Source organism: Mus caroli, chromosome 15 (assembly GCF_900094665.2).
Source record: "Mus caroli chromosome 15, CAROLI_EIJ_v1.1, whole genome shotgun sequence".
In the NCBI taxonomy this organism is placed as follows: Eukaryota; Metazoa; Chordata; class Mammalia; order Rodentia; family Muridae; genus Mus; species Mus caroli.
Window position 1 is genome coordinate 28,293,798 of NC_034584.1, and position 15,113 is coordinate 28,308,910.

The following is a 15,113-nucleotide window of genomic DNA, read 5'->3' on the forward strand; positions in this document are numbered from 1 at the left end:
TATCTTATATCTTGGGTATCCTAAGTTTTTGGGCTAATATCCACTTATCAGTGAGTACATATTGTGTGAGTTCCTTTGTGAATATGTTACCTCACTCAGGATGATGCCCTCCAGATCCATCCATTTGCCTAGGAATTTCATAAATTCATTCCTTTTAATAGCTGAGTGAAAAATAGGAGTTTAATACTTCACAGAAAATCATGGTAGATAACTGAATTGTTATGTTGTGAGAGATCCAGGCTCATTCTATCCATTTTTCCACCTATGGTTTTATCTTTCTGCTGGCTGATATGTGGACATAGACAACTGCTGGTCCTTTAGGCATCCATTCTTACTCTAAATGAGTAGAAACAGCAAGGTGCAGATAGAAGGGGCCTTAGTCACTGTTCTGTTGCTGTGAAGAGATACTATGACCAAGTCAACTCTCATACACGAAAACATTTAATTAGGGGCTTGCCTTACAGTTTCAGAACCTTAGTCCATTACTATCATGTCAGGGAGCACGGTGGCATGCAGGCAGACACTGAAGCAATATTTAAGAACTGCATCCTGCTCCACAGGCAGTGAGAAGGACACTGAACCTGACATGGACTCGTGAAGCCTCAAAGTCCACCCTTAGTGACACACTTTCTCCAAAACACTTTCTCCATACATCCTAACCCTTATAATCCTTTCAAACAGTTTCACTTCCTGGTGACTAGCCATTCAATTATATGAACCTATAGGGGAATTTTTACTCAAAGTTCCACAGAAGGACAGATTTCCTTCTCTGAACCTTTGCTTTGATATTTGCGTAGGGACATGCTTTCTAGCCATCTCTGCAAGAATCTTACTTTGAATATCATCTTACAGGACTAACTTTTTGTAAGGGGCAGGTGTAAGGAAGCTGGAAAATGGTTGGGACTTTTCAGCCTTTGTACAGGAGAGCATTCGGGAATAGTTGGAGGACACACATATTCCTCACACTCACTAAGTAGAATCTGGGTATTGCTTTTTATATTATTTTTTTAAAAACCTTTATTTGAAGCAAGTATTAATTAGCTATGTATGTCTCATTCTCTGTATATGCTATTTTACTATTATGAATTTGTTTTGATTTTGAAATACTGGGTGTTGAATTTTGAGCCTTTCATATTCTAGGCAAATAGTCTACCATTCAACTATGTTTCTTGCCTTTATTTTTGATTCTTTGGAATATAACATTTTAGAGGTGGAAAAATAGCCCAGTAGTCAATGGAAGTTCCTGAAAAGGACCTGGGTTAAATTCCCAGCTTGTTCACAACTTTCAGTAATTCTAGTTCCAGATCTGACACCATTTTCTGACCTTCACAGGCATCAAACACATACATGGTGCGCACACACACACACACACACACACACACACACACTCATACACATAAATAAATATATCTAAAACAATTTTAATGATATTTTTATTTATTGGAGTATGTATATGTGTATATAATTATGTTTCTGTGTCCATATATATGTCTCTACATGTTTATAAATGACTAAAATTGATGTCAGGTTGGACCTCAGTTGGAAACATATTTTGTGAGACAGGGTCTTTTGTGAATCTGAGAGTTTGAAGATTAGGTTGTCTAGCCAGCAAGTTTAACAATCTTCCTATAAGTACCTCCCAGTACTGGATGCAGGTGTCCTTTGCTTCACCTGGATTTTTTTTAACATTAATTTTTCTACTTGATATTTTCTTCATTTACATTTCAAATGTTATTCTCATTCTTAGTTTCCTCTCAGAAAGTCCCCTATACCCTCCCCCTGCCCTGCTCCCCAACCCACCCCTTCCAGTTTCCTGGCCCTGGAATTCCCCTGTATTGGGACATATAATCTTCGCAAGACCAAGGGCCTCTCCTCCCAATGATGGTCAACTAGGCCATTCTCTGCTACAAATGCAGCTAGACACATGAGCTCTGAGGGTACTGTTTAGTTCATATTGTTGTTCCTTGTATAAGGTTGCAGACCACTTTAGCTCCTTGGGTACTTTCTCTAGGTCCTTCTTTGGGGGCCCTGTGTTCCATCCAATGATGGCTGTTTGCATCCACTTCTGTATTTGCCAGGCACTGGCATAGTCTCACATGAGATAGCTATATCAAAGTCCTGTCACCAAAATCTTGCTGATATATACAATACTGTCTGGGTTTGATGTTTTTTTTTTGTTTTTGTTTTTTGTTTGTTTGTTTTGTTTTGTTTTGTTTTGTTTTGTTTTTATGGGATGAATCCCCAGGTGGGGCAATCACTGGATGGTCCTTCCTTCCATATCAGCTCCGAAATTTATCTCTGTAACTAGTTCTATGGGTATTTTGTTCTCCATTCTGAGAAGGAATGAAGTATCCAAACTTTGGTCTTCCTTTTTTTTTGATTTTCTTGTGTTTTGCACATTGTATCTTGGGTATTCTAAGTTTCTGGGNTAATATCCACTTATCAGTGAGTGCATGTCATGTGTGTTCTTTTGTGATTGGGTTACCTCACTCAGGATGATATCCTCCAGATCCATCCATTTGCCTAAGAATTTCATAAATTCATTCTTTTTAATAGCTGAGTAGTACTCCATTGTGTAAATGTACCACATTTTCTGTATCCATTCCTCTGTTGAGGGACATCTGGGTTCTTTTCAGTTTCTGGCTATTATAAATAAGGCTGCTATGAACATAGTGGAACATGTGTCCTTATTATAAGTTAGAACATCTTCTTCCACTAGTACTATGTCCAATATTCTGAGGAACTGCCAGAATGATTTCCAGAGCTGTAGTATCAACTTGCAATCCCACCAGCAACCTCTTTCTCCACAACCTTGCCAGCATCTGCTGTCACCTGAATTTTTGATCTTAGCCATTCTGACTGGTGTGAGGTGGAATCTCAGGATAGTTTTGATTTTCATTTCCAGGATGATTAAGGATGTTGAACATATTTTCAGGTGTTTCTCAACCATTCAGTATTTCTCAGTTGAGATTTCTTTGTTTAGCCATGTACCCCATTTTTAATAGGGTTATTTGATTTTCTGGAGTCCAGCTTCTTGACTTTTTTGTATATAATGGATATTAGTCCTCTATCGGATTTAGGATTGGTAAAGATTCTTTCCCAATCTGTTGGTGGTCTTTTTGTCTTATTGACAGTGTCTTTTGCCTTACAGTAGCTTTGCAATTTTATGAGTTTCCATTTGTCAATTCTCGATATTACAACACAAGACATTGCTGTTCTGTTCAGGAAAATTTCCCCTGTGCCCATATCTTCGAGTTTTCCCCACTTTCTCTTCTATTAGTTTCAATGTCTCTGGTTTTATATTGAGTTCCTTGATCCACTTAGACTTGAGCTTTGTACAAGGAGATAAGAATAGATCAATTCGCATTCTTCTACATGATAACCACCAGTTGAGCCAGCACCTTTTGTTGAAAATGCTGTCTTTTTTCTACTAGATGGTTTTAGCTCCCTTGTGACCATAGCTGTCTTCAATTCTATTCCATTGATCTACAAGTCTGTTGCTGTACCAGTACCATGCAGTTTTTATCACAATTGCTCTGTAGTACAGCTTGAGGTCAGACATTCTTTTATTGATAAGAATAGTTTTTGCTAGCCTAGGTTTTTTGTTATGCCAGATGAATTTGCAAATTGCCCTTTCTAACTCTGTGAAGAATTGAGTTGGAATTTTGACGGGGAGTGAATTGAATCTGCACATTGCTTTAGGCAAGGTAGCCATTTTCACTATATTAATCCTGCCAATCTATGAGCATGGGTCATCTTTCCATCTCAGATCTTCTTCAATTTCTTTCTTCAGAAACTTGAAGTTCTTATCATACAGATCTTTCACTTCCTTAGTTAGAGTCACACCAAAGTATTTTATGTTATTTGTGACTATTGTGAAGGGTTTTGTTTCCCTAACTTCTTTCTCAGCCTGTTTATCCTTTGTGTAGAGAAAGGCCACTGATTTGTTTGAGTTAATTTTATACCCAGCTACAACACTGAACCTATTTATCAGGTTTAGGAGTTCTCTAGTGGAATTTTTTTTGGTCATTTACATATACTATCATATCATCTGCAAATGGTGGTATTTTGATTTTTTCCTTTCCAATTTGAATCCCCTTGATCTCCTTTTGTTTTCTAATTGCTCTGGCTAGAATTTCAAGTACTACATTGAATAGGTAGGGAGAAAGTCAGCAACCTTGTCTATTCCCTGATTTTAGTGGGATTGCTTCAAGTTTCTCTTTATTTAGTTTGATGTTGGCTACTGGTTTGCTGTATATTGCTTTTATTATGTTTAGGTATGGGCTTTGAATTCCTGATCTTTTCAAGAATTTTATCATAAACAACTTTTGGACTTTGCCAAATGATGTCTCAGCATATAATGAGATGATCATGTGAGTTTTGTCTTTGAGTTTGTTTATATAGTGGATTACGTTGATGGATTTCCATATATTAAACCATCTCTGCATTCAAGGAATGAAGCCTCCTTGATCATGATGGATGATCATTGTGATGTGTTCTTTGATTCGATTTGGGAGAATTTTATTGAGTATGTTTGCATGTAAGCAAAACTGGTCTAAAGTTCTCTTTCTTTGTTGGGTCTTTCTGTGGTTTAGGTATCACCTTAATTGTGGCTTCATAGAATGAATTGGCTAGAGTACCTTCTGTTTCTATTTTGTGGAATAGTTTGAGGAGAATGGGAATTAGGTCATTTTTGAATATCTGATAGAACTCTGTACTAAACCCATCTGGTCCTGGGCTTCTTTTGGTTGGGCTACTATTATTGACTGCTTCTATTTCTTTAGGGGATACGGGACTGTTTAGGTCATTAATCTCATCCTGATTTAACTTTGGTACCTGGTGTCTGTCTAGAAAATTGTCCACTTCAACCAGGTTTTTCAGTTTTGTTTACTATAGCCTTTTGTAGTAGGATCTAATGATGTTTTGTGTTTCCTCAACTTCTGTTGTTATGTCTCCCTTTTCATTTCTGATATTGTTAATTAGCATATTTTCCCTTTGCCCTCTAGTTAGTCTGAACAAGGGTTTATGTAAAAAAAAAAAGCAGCTACTGGTTTGCTTGATTCTTTCTATAGTTCCTTTTGTTTCCACTTGGTTGATTTCACCCCTTAGTTTGATTATTTCCTACTATCTACTCCTCTTGAGTGAATTTGCTTCCTTTTGTTCTAGAGCTTTTAGGTGTGCTGTCAAGCTGCTAGTGTATGCTCTCTCTAGTTTCTTTTTGGTGGCACTCATATCTGTGAGTTTTCCTCTAAGGACCAATTTCATTAGGTCCCATAAGTTTGGGCATTTTGTGGCTTCACTTTCATTAAACTCTAAAAAGTCTTTAATTTCTTTCTTTATTTCTTTTTTGACCAAGTTATCATTTAGTAGAGTGTTGTTCAGCTTCCATGTGAATGTTGGCTTTCTATTGTTTATGTTGTTATTGAAGATTATCCTTAGTCCATGGTGATCTGATAGGGTGCATGGGATTATTTCAATATGTTTGTATCCACTGAGGCCTGTTTTGTGACTGATTATATGGTCAATTTTGAAGAAATTACCATGAGGTGCTGAAAAGAAGGTATATCCTTTTGTTTTAGGATGAAATGTTCTATAAATCTCTGTTAAATCCATTTGGTTCTGAACTTCGGTTAGTTTAACTGTGCCTCTGTTTCCAGTATCTGTCCATTGATGAGAGTGGGGTGTTGAAGTCTCCCACTATATTATGTGAGGTGCAATGTGTGTTGAGCTTTACCATAGTTTCTTTAATGAATTTGTATGCTCGTGCATTTGGAGCATAGATGTTCAGAATTGAGAGTTCCTCTTGGAAGATTTTACCTTTGATGAGTATGAAGTGCCCCTCCTTGTCTTTTTTGATAACTTTAGGTTGGAAGTCAATTTTATTCGATATTATTATGTCTACTCCAGCTTGTTTCTTCAGACCATTTGCTTGGAAAATTGTTTTCCAGCCTTTTACTCTAAGGTAGTGTCTTTCTTTGTCTCTGAGGTGGGTTTCCTGTATGGAGCAAAATGTTGGGTCCTGTTTATGTTGCCAGTCTGTTAGTCTATGTCTTTTTATTGGGGAATTAAATCCATTGATATTAAGAGTTATTAAGAAAAAGTAATTGTTGCTTCCTGATATTTTTGTTGTTAGTACTGGGATTCTGTTTTTCTGGTTATCTTCTTTTATGTTTGTTGAAGGATTACTTTCTTGATTTCTCTAAGGTGTATTTTCCCTTCTTGTGTTGGAGTTTTCCCTTTATTATCCTTTGAAGGGCTGGATTTGTGGAAAGGTATTGTGTGAATTTGGTCTTTTCATCGAATACCTTGGTTTCTCCATTTAGGGAAATTGAGAGTTTTGCTGGGTATAGTAGCCTGGGCTGACATTTGTGTTCTCGTAAAGTCTATATAACATCTGTCCAGGATCTTCTGGTTTTCATAGTCTCTGTTGAGAAGTCTGGTGTCATTCTAATAGGCCTGCCTTCATATGTTACTCGATCTTTTTCCCTTTCAGCTTTTAATATTCTATCTTTATTTAGTGCATTTGTTGTTCTGATTATTATGTGACGGGAGGAATTTCTTTTCTGGTCCAGTCTCTTTGGAGTTCTGTAGGCTTCTAGTATGTTCATGTGCATCTCTTTCTTTAGGTTAGGGAAGTTTTCTTCTATAATTTTGTTGAAGATATTTACTGGCCCTTTCAGTTGAAAATCTTCCACCTGGCTTTTTAAATGTGGACTCTGGAGTCAAACTTAAGGTTCTTAGGCTTGCACAACAAGTGTTTTACCAACTAAGCCATTGCTTCAGACCCAACATTTAGTTTTTGAAAAGTTCATTTCAGTTCAAGTATGTATACTTACTTACATTTTACATTTTAAAGATCTGTAGTTATATTAATATATGTTGTATAGTTTGTTTTTCCTTTTTGAACATTCCAAAGTGTTTTAAGCGACTTTTATCTGGAATCCATATATATTAGTAATATGTTTTGATGATTGTCTTTTTTATTTAAAAATCTCATATACTATTGTCATTTTACTAAAAAATTCTTTTTGTTTGTTTGGTTTTTTTTGTTGTTGTTGTTTTGTTTTCAAGACAGGGTTTCTCTGTGTATCCCTGGGTGTCCTGGAACTCACTCTGTAGACCAGGCTGGCCTCCAACTCAGAAATCCACCTGCCTCTGTCTCTGCCTCCCAAGTGCTGGGATTAAAGGCATGCACCACCACTGCCTGGCTAAAAACTTCTTTATTGCTTATTATTTGGATGTTTTATGATTAAAGACATTCAGCATGAATACATTTATTGAACACAAAGATATACTCTAACATCTCTAAAACTTAAAGTGTAACATTAAGTCACTTGGCTACAGTATAACGTAGGGAGAGCTGTGGAGAAGGGGCGCCTCCAAGGCTACTCAGGTAGTTACAGAGGGCTTACAGGAAAATACATCTAACTGAACCTGAAACAAAATGCTCAACTACCTGGCCAAATTCTTGGAGTATCCACACTGGAGAAGGAAAACACCTTCTGTTATGTAAGAAGTCCATGTGTGTTGGGGAGTACAGTGGAACTTGTAGGGGGTGGCATGTTACAAGGAAAGAACAAAACCATAACCATCTTTCAAAATATTTTCTACAACACAGCTTTGGACTTTCTGGTACAGAGAATGAGTGGAGATCTCTATGCAGGATGGATAGAAATATTAAGACAAGCATTATCTTAATAGATTAAACTTGTATGCCACAAACTATATTCTTGTCTTACTCTTTATTATGAGGGGACTAATGAATATTTCACAAAACCTATTCCTCTATGAGATGGAAGAAGTATATGTGGAAAACTTTGCACAGTCAATGGGGCTTAGGAAACACTTAATAAAGCAAGCTTCTTAACTGTGTCTTAGCACCTATTAGAGACAAATATATGTGTGAATCCCACAAGTGGGGAAATGGGGCCAGGCTTAACCATGCATTTCTCTCTGTTATAAGCATTCTTAGATTTGTTCCCATGGGGTTGGGCATAGAAAACACAGCTCCTGTGCTTTTTCTTTTAGATGCTAAATTGATGCTTTCTGTCATATATATTTTCCTCAAGTCTCTCTCATTGTCTCTGCTGCCTCTTTCTGGGATGCATATAAGATATATATGTGTATTCACATGTGTGAGTATTGGTGCATATATGCCATCCCTTGCATGTGCATGTCAGAGAAGAACTTTGGTTGTTTGTTGGGCCTATCTTTCTATCTTGTTTCGGCATGGTTTCTTTGTTACCCACTACTATTTAAGCCAGACTACATGGCCTATAAGCTTCTAAAGATTCTTCTATCTCTGCCATATTGCTATAGGAGAATTAAGATCACAGATACAAGCTGGTATGTCAGACTTTGTGTGAGTTCCCGGGATTTGAACTAAGGTCTTTATGTTTGGATAGCTAAATCTTTACTCTGAGTTATTGCCCCAGCTCTATTCTTTGTTTACTTTGAAGTTCAGTGAATAATAAGTGTTAAAAATTTCAAATGTCTTCATTCAATCTTAGCCAAAATGTTAAGAAGTACGATATGCTATGCATTGTAAGGTGTCTTAGTTAGGATTTCATTCCTATGAAGAGACACCATGATTAAGGCAACTCTTAGAAAAATACTTACTTGGGGCTGACTTAAATTTCAGTGGGTCAGTCCATTATAATGGAAGGAAGCATGGCAGTATGCAGGCAGACATGGTGCTGGAGAAGTTGCCAAAGGTTCTACAGTTAGATCAAGGCAGCCAGGAGATTCTCTTCCACTGGCAGCCAGAAGGAGGCTCTCTTCTGTACTAGAAATAGCTTGAGTACTAAGAGCCCTCAAAGCCTACTTATCCAATGACACACTTCCTCCAACAAGACCATACCTCCTAACAATGCCACTTCCCATGGGCCAAACATAGTCAAACTACCACATAAATTAGTTCCAGGGCTTTTAGAGCTGACATAGACAACAGTAGGTGGTTGGACACACAGGACATTTCTTTGGCTAAGGTTATAGTTGGTATCTGCCAAATGATTTTGGTTTCTCTCATATCACACTCATCACCACTATTTAATGAACCACATACATTGATATTTTATTATTATAAATCTCCACTTTGCTTAGTACTGCTACAGATGTGCTATATTAGAAGAGGAAATGAGAGGCCAAGTTAATGTGACAGAGAAAGTATTAATAAGCAAAGCATTCTAAGAAGAAACAAAATCAAATGAGAAACATGCACTTTGTGATGCTGAATCTGAATTACAAATTACATAACAAAATTTAATATTTATGTCATACTTTTTAAGTGCTGAAATGTGAAGTGTAAAATTTTAACTATATAAAAACTTTCATTTGTTTTATAGAGAGCTGCTTCATGTTGTCCTTGAATCTTCTCTATATTTTTGTATTTTAGAGAGAGGAGCCAGAAATTGCTCCTATGTGCTATGGATATTAAAATTCAGAGTTTCTTTTTCTTCTCAGCATCCTGGCCATTTTCCTCTTTTCACACTCTGGTCATGTTGGCTATCTTTCTTTTTTTTTTCTGTTTGGGAAGTTGATCCTCTCCAAGCCTTTGCTTATAAACTGTCTCCTTACTGGGATCTATAGAACTTAAGATATGAATCATGTTTGTTGGTAACCTCCCCAACCATCACAGCTCCGCTCCTCTATGGAATAGATTTAGGAATCTGACTTATTTCTGCCTCTTTTCTACCCTGTTCATCTGAACTGCAGAAGTTAGGAGTAAAAAGTTGCCCTCCCTCTTCTACTGAGCAAGCCTTTTGTTCCTAACTCATGGGAGGTAGACTGTTTTGGTTTTTATCTTCATAAAATTACATGATAGAAACTTTTATACTTTTGTGTAGTTAATGACAGTATAAAAGTCTTAAACAAATTTACATTTACTATTGTTAATGACATTTAAAAGTCTGAAAAATATACTTTTATGGTGCTAGATTTTAAATAAAATACAATGAAGTAAATTGTAATTATTTCAAGAGAATTACTTTCAAATTAATTTTATTTATTTATTTATTTATTTATTTATTTATTTACTTACTTACTTTAAACTCCAGATTTTATTCTCCTCTCAGTCCACCCTCTCACTGTTCCACATCCCATACCTCCTTCCAGGTTCCCTGTCTCCACATGGATGTCCCCATCCCCAACTCCCACCCCAGGAGACCTCTAAACTCCCTGGGGCCTCCAGTCTCTTGAGGGTTAGGAGCATCTTCTCTGACTAAATCCAGACCTGGCAGAACTCTGCTGTATATGTGTTGGATGCCTCATAGCAGGTGATGTATGCTGCCTAGTTGGTGGTCCAGTATCTGAGAGATCTCAGGGGTCCAGGATAATTGAGACTGCTGGTTCTCCTACAGGGTCGCCCTCCTCCTCAGCTTCTTCCAGCTTTCCCCTAATTCAACCATTGGTTAGGTGCAAATATCTGCATCTGACTCTTTCAGTTGCTCATTGTGCCTTTCGGAGGACAGGTCTCTTTTTGTGAGCGCTCCATAGCCTCCATAATAGTGTCAGGTCTTGGGGCCTCCCCTTGAGCTGGATCCCACTTTGGACTTGACAACGGACCTTTTTTTCCTCAGGCTCTGCTCCATTTCCATCCCTGAAGTTCTTTCAGATAGGAACAATTACGGGTCAGAATTTTTACTGTAGAATGGCAATCCCATCCCCCCTTGATGCCCTGTCTTTCTGCTGGAGATGGGCTTTACAAGTTCCATCCCCCCAATGTAGGACATTTCATTTAAGGTCGCTCTCTCTGAGTCCTAAGAGTCTCTCATCTCCCAGATCTCTGTTTACATTCTGGAGGGTCTCCTCAACCTCCTACCACTGAAGTTGCATGTTTCCATTCTTTCTGCTGACCCTCAGGGTTTTCAGTCCTTTCCCCCTACACAATCCTGTTGTCCTCTTGTCCCAGACTGCTATGGGTCTTGCAGATTTCAAAATCCTCAGCGACATTAGAGCCTTGTATATTTAGAAAAGAACTAGTCAGAGGAGATTAGCTTTAAAGGCATTAGAGATATGTGTGGCAATCACGTAGTAAATTTCAAACTTACTTGCTCAGACATTGCCTGTGTTTTATGTATAAATGGGACATATTCAGCTGTGTTCAAATTATGTCACTTTTGTAAAATGCACAATAATTTTAATGAGATTTGAGAACCTAATTGCAGCTCTCAAGTTCACTTTTTATATGCCCATTTTATCTTTTGTGTGTACTATCACATGTCTTATAAAGAGGGTATACAGATATACAATTTTCCAATACAAAGAATACCAAGATTCCCTAATTTAAAATCTGGAACTTTATCTTGATTTTTATAAATGGATATTTTATTTGAATATAATCCAAAAGTTATAAAATCTACCTTCAACTTGTGTAGTGCAATCATTTTGATATTTACACAGGTCTGTACAATCACTGTCACTGATGTTAGAACATTTTCATTATCACCCCAAAGAAACTGCATACCCATTTGCATTCATTAACATTGCCTTCTTGTCTACCACTCATAAACTACATTTTACTTTCTATTTCCAAAGATATGTCTGCTCTAGACATGTTATATAAGTAGCATCTTATAATATGTGTTTTTTGAAAATTTTCTCACTTAGGATAATGTTTCCAAACTTTGTCTCTGCTGCAACATGTGGTGAGACATCATTTTAAATGGTTGAATAGTATTCCACAATATGGATATACCATATTTTTCTCACCCATGGATATTAGTTGATGGATATTAGGCTTGCTACTATATGCTGTCTGAAAAAAATCTATTTTCAATAAAAAGTAAAGTCCAGATTATGATTAAAATCTAAAAAAAGAATCCTGCTGTTATCTATCATACACACACACACACACACACACACACACACACACACACACATATGTATATATATGTACTGGGTCGTATGGTATATTAGTGGTTTTCCTTGGCACAAAATAGCTGGCAAAAGCAACTTCAGGGAAAATTCAGGGAAGGCATGATGGAACTCATGGAGACAAGAGCTTCTAGGAAAGTTCCTCACTTGTCTATAAGATCAGGACACAGAGAGATTGACTTTGTACCTTACTTGGGTATCGACTTCAAGGACCAGCCAAGGTGATCTGCTCTGCTGTACAGGGACAGTCCCGAAGCTTCCACAACATCCTGACTGAGATAGCAGCACATGCTTGGGCCCAAGTATTCAACTGCAGGCAGTGGCAGCTACTTCACAGATGCTAAGTACATGTTTAATTTTTGAGGAACTTATTTGCCAAAACTGATTGCCATTTACATTCCTGTCAGCAGTGAGTGAGTATTCCATTTTCTCTACATCTTCCCCAGGCCTTGTGTCTATCTGTCCTCCTTTTCAAAGCTACTTTAGTGAATGTGAGGTAACAGCTCTACATGGTTATATGGTTGTTATTTACATTTCCCTGTAGAAAGAATGTGTAGAAACTTTTCATGTTCTTATTACTCTTTGCTGTATCTTCTTTGAAGAATTATCTATTGAATCATGCCTGGTCTTCCATTGGATTTTATTTTCATTATTGAGTTGTTGGAATATCTTGTATGTGTTTAACACTCTACACTTTCAATGTTAGCATCTAGATCTTAACTAATTTTCTGGGTTATGCAGAATTTCAGTCACTATGACAAACACCTGAGATAAAGAATTTAAAACAGGACAGAATTATCTTTGCTCCTGGTTTTACGGTTTCCACCCATGGTTGATTGTAACCATTTTGATGTGGTGAAGATAATGCAGACTATCATGATGAAAGGAGCACATGACAAGGGCTTTCACTTCATGACAGCCATGACACAGAATTTTTGTAGTAGAGCTTAGAAGTCGTCTTTACTAACATTTTAGGCAGCTCTTCAAGCAAGCTGAAAATTAAGATATATTGTCATAGTGGCCAGGGGGATGGCTCAGGAATCAAAATGTTTTGCATAAGAGTATAAGAACCAGAGCTTAGATTTCCAGTCCCCATATAAAAGCTGGGTAGACAGGTAGCCTGCCTGCCTTTTATCCCAGAACGTCCGTAGACGGAAACAGAGGATCTCCAGGTGTATGATAGCTATTACAATTAGATGAATCAGCAAGTTCTGGGTTCATCCACAGATTTCTCTCAGTAAATAAAGCAAGAAACACTAGAGAAAAATAACTACCATCAACTTGTGGCCTCCATAGGTAAACATTCATATAGGTGCAGACATAAATACATACAGATTAACCATCATACATCCCCTTTGGTGTCATAAATATGATAGATTTCCTTTCCCTACGGTAAAATAACCCATATTCTTCATAGCAACATATGTATTTCTTAGTTGTTTTACCATTTTTCTATGCAACTTTCTACCTTATTACAAGGTTTGTATATTCTGTGTTTTGTGTTTGGAAGAGAAAAAGGGAAGCTAAGTGTCATTAAGAAACTACAGACCTAGCTGGGTGTGGTGGCACATGCCTTTAATCCCAGCACATGGGAGGCAGAGGCAGGCAAATTTCTGATTTTGAGGCCAGCCTGGTCTACATAGTGAGTTCCAGGACAGCCAGGGCTATACAGGGAAACCCTGTCTTTAAAATAGAAAAGAAAAGAAAAGAAAAGAAAAGAAAAGAAAAGAAGAGAAGAGAAGAGAAGAGAAGAGAAGAGAAGAGAAAAGAAAAGAAAAGAAAAGAAAAGAAAAGAAAAGAAAAGAAAAGAAAAGAAAAGAAAAGAAAAGAATCTACAGACCTGAGAGAATCTGAACCAGTTTCTTGCTACACATGTAGAACTTGTCTCTATCTTCTGTGGCTCACTTGCCTTCTGTACATGTGTTCACTTCTTAGTTATGACAGCTTTGTCACTCTCTGTAAGAGATTGTGTCAACATTTCATACTAGGACTATCCAAATTATAAAAATATTATGTAGTTTTTAAATGACATAAATATTAAACTTAATTTTATACAGTTTTATTAAGATTAAAAGATATATTTATATAAAAGACAAATGTTCCTACTCTGAATATGTAAAAGACAGTGAATGTTAGGGTCAATATATAAGAGTTTTGAAGCAGTTTTCACATTTAAGTTAATATGGTGGTTTCTCTTCTCAAGTCCTCACACAGGTGCTCAGAAATATCAAGATGGTGTGCCCAAGATTCCAACGGCCTGTATCACAGTAGAAGATGCAGAAATGATGTCTCGAATGGCTTCTCGTGGGAACAAAATTGTCATTCATCTGGAAATGGGAGCAAAGACCTATCCAGATACTGATTCCTTCAATACTGTGGCAGAGATCACTGGGAGCACGTATCCAGAGGAAGTGAGTAAAGTAGAAGTCTTTGTCTTCTGGCATAGGGTACCCCAGTCAGGTGGCCATTTTTAGAATAGTGACAAGGAGAGAAAATGAATCTGTGGAGATGGTCTTCATAGACTCATTAAAGCTGGAATATCATATATTTTTCCCATTAAAATGTTCACTACAATAAAGAAGGAAAGACGAATTCAAGATCAGAATTGATCCCATAGTGTGAAGGTTCAATTTGAACAGCCGAGAAAATTGCATATATATCCTTTAGAATGAGAATTCAGGCCAATGATTGACACTGTGTTAATTTTATGAATATTTTAAAAATCATTTCAAATTACAATAGTATAGAATCTAGTTCCTTCACTATAAAGCAAAGAGACTAACCTATATAGAAACTCACTTGTCTAAGTCTGTACATAGGCACAAAGTGGCTGGGAAAGTATCTAAGCTCAAGGAAATACCAAAACCCAGCTTTAGTCCACAGTTCAAGTGTAGATTCCAGTTTTATGTATGTTTTAAATGATCTTAGAAGGAAATATCCACTAGCCAAGTGGTAAATAATGGGATATTTACTTCCTGGGAATTAGAGAATTATCTGCAAGAAATGAGCATGTTGCTAACCTTTATAAAGAACTAAATCACTAACGGAATTACTACGAGAAGTAGATGAGGCATTATCCACCAGAAAGCTTATATGTATTGGGCACATCATAGGTACTTACTGAAATCACATGTACTTAATATGATACAAAACTTGCATCAATGTTTTTTTTTCACTGTTTTTTTTTATTACATATTTTCCTCAATTACATTTCCAATGCTATCCCAAAAGTCCCCCAT

The 15,113-nt window shown here is 37.0% G+C and overlaps 1 protein-coding gene across 3 annotated transcripts in view; it reads left to right on the forward strand.

Annotated features, from left to right (window-relative positions):
• Cpq (carboxypeptidase Q) overlaps positions 1 to 15,113 on the forward strand; it is a 455,565-nt gene that overhangs the window by 170,705 nt on the left and 269,747 nt on the right. For all 3 annotated transcript variants that reach the window (XM_029469722.1, XM_021183239.2, XM_021183241.2), the window contains one exon: positions 14,078 to 14,285. In XM_029469722.1, the coding sequence (XP_029325582.1) occupies positions 14,078 to 14,285 (208 nt within the window). The remainder of the gene's footprint in view (positions 1 to 14,077; positions 14,286 to 15,113) is intronic.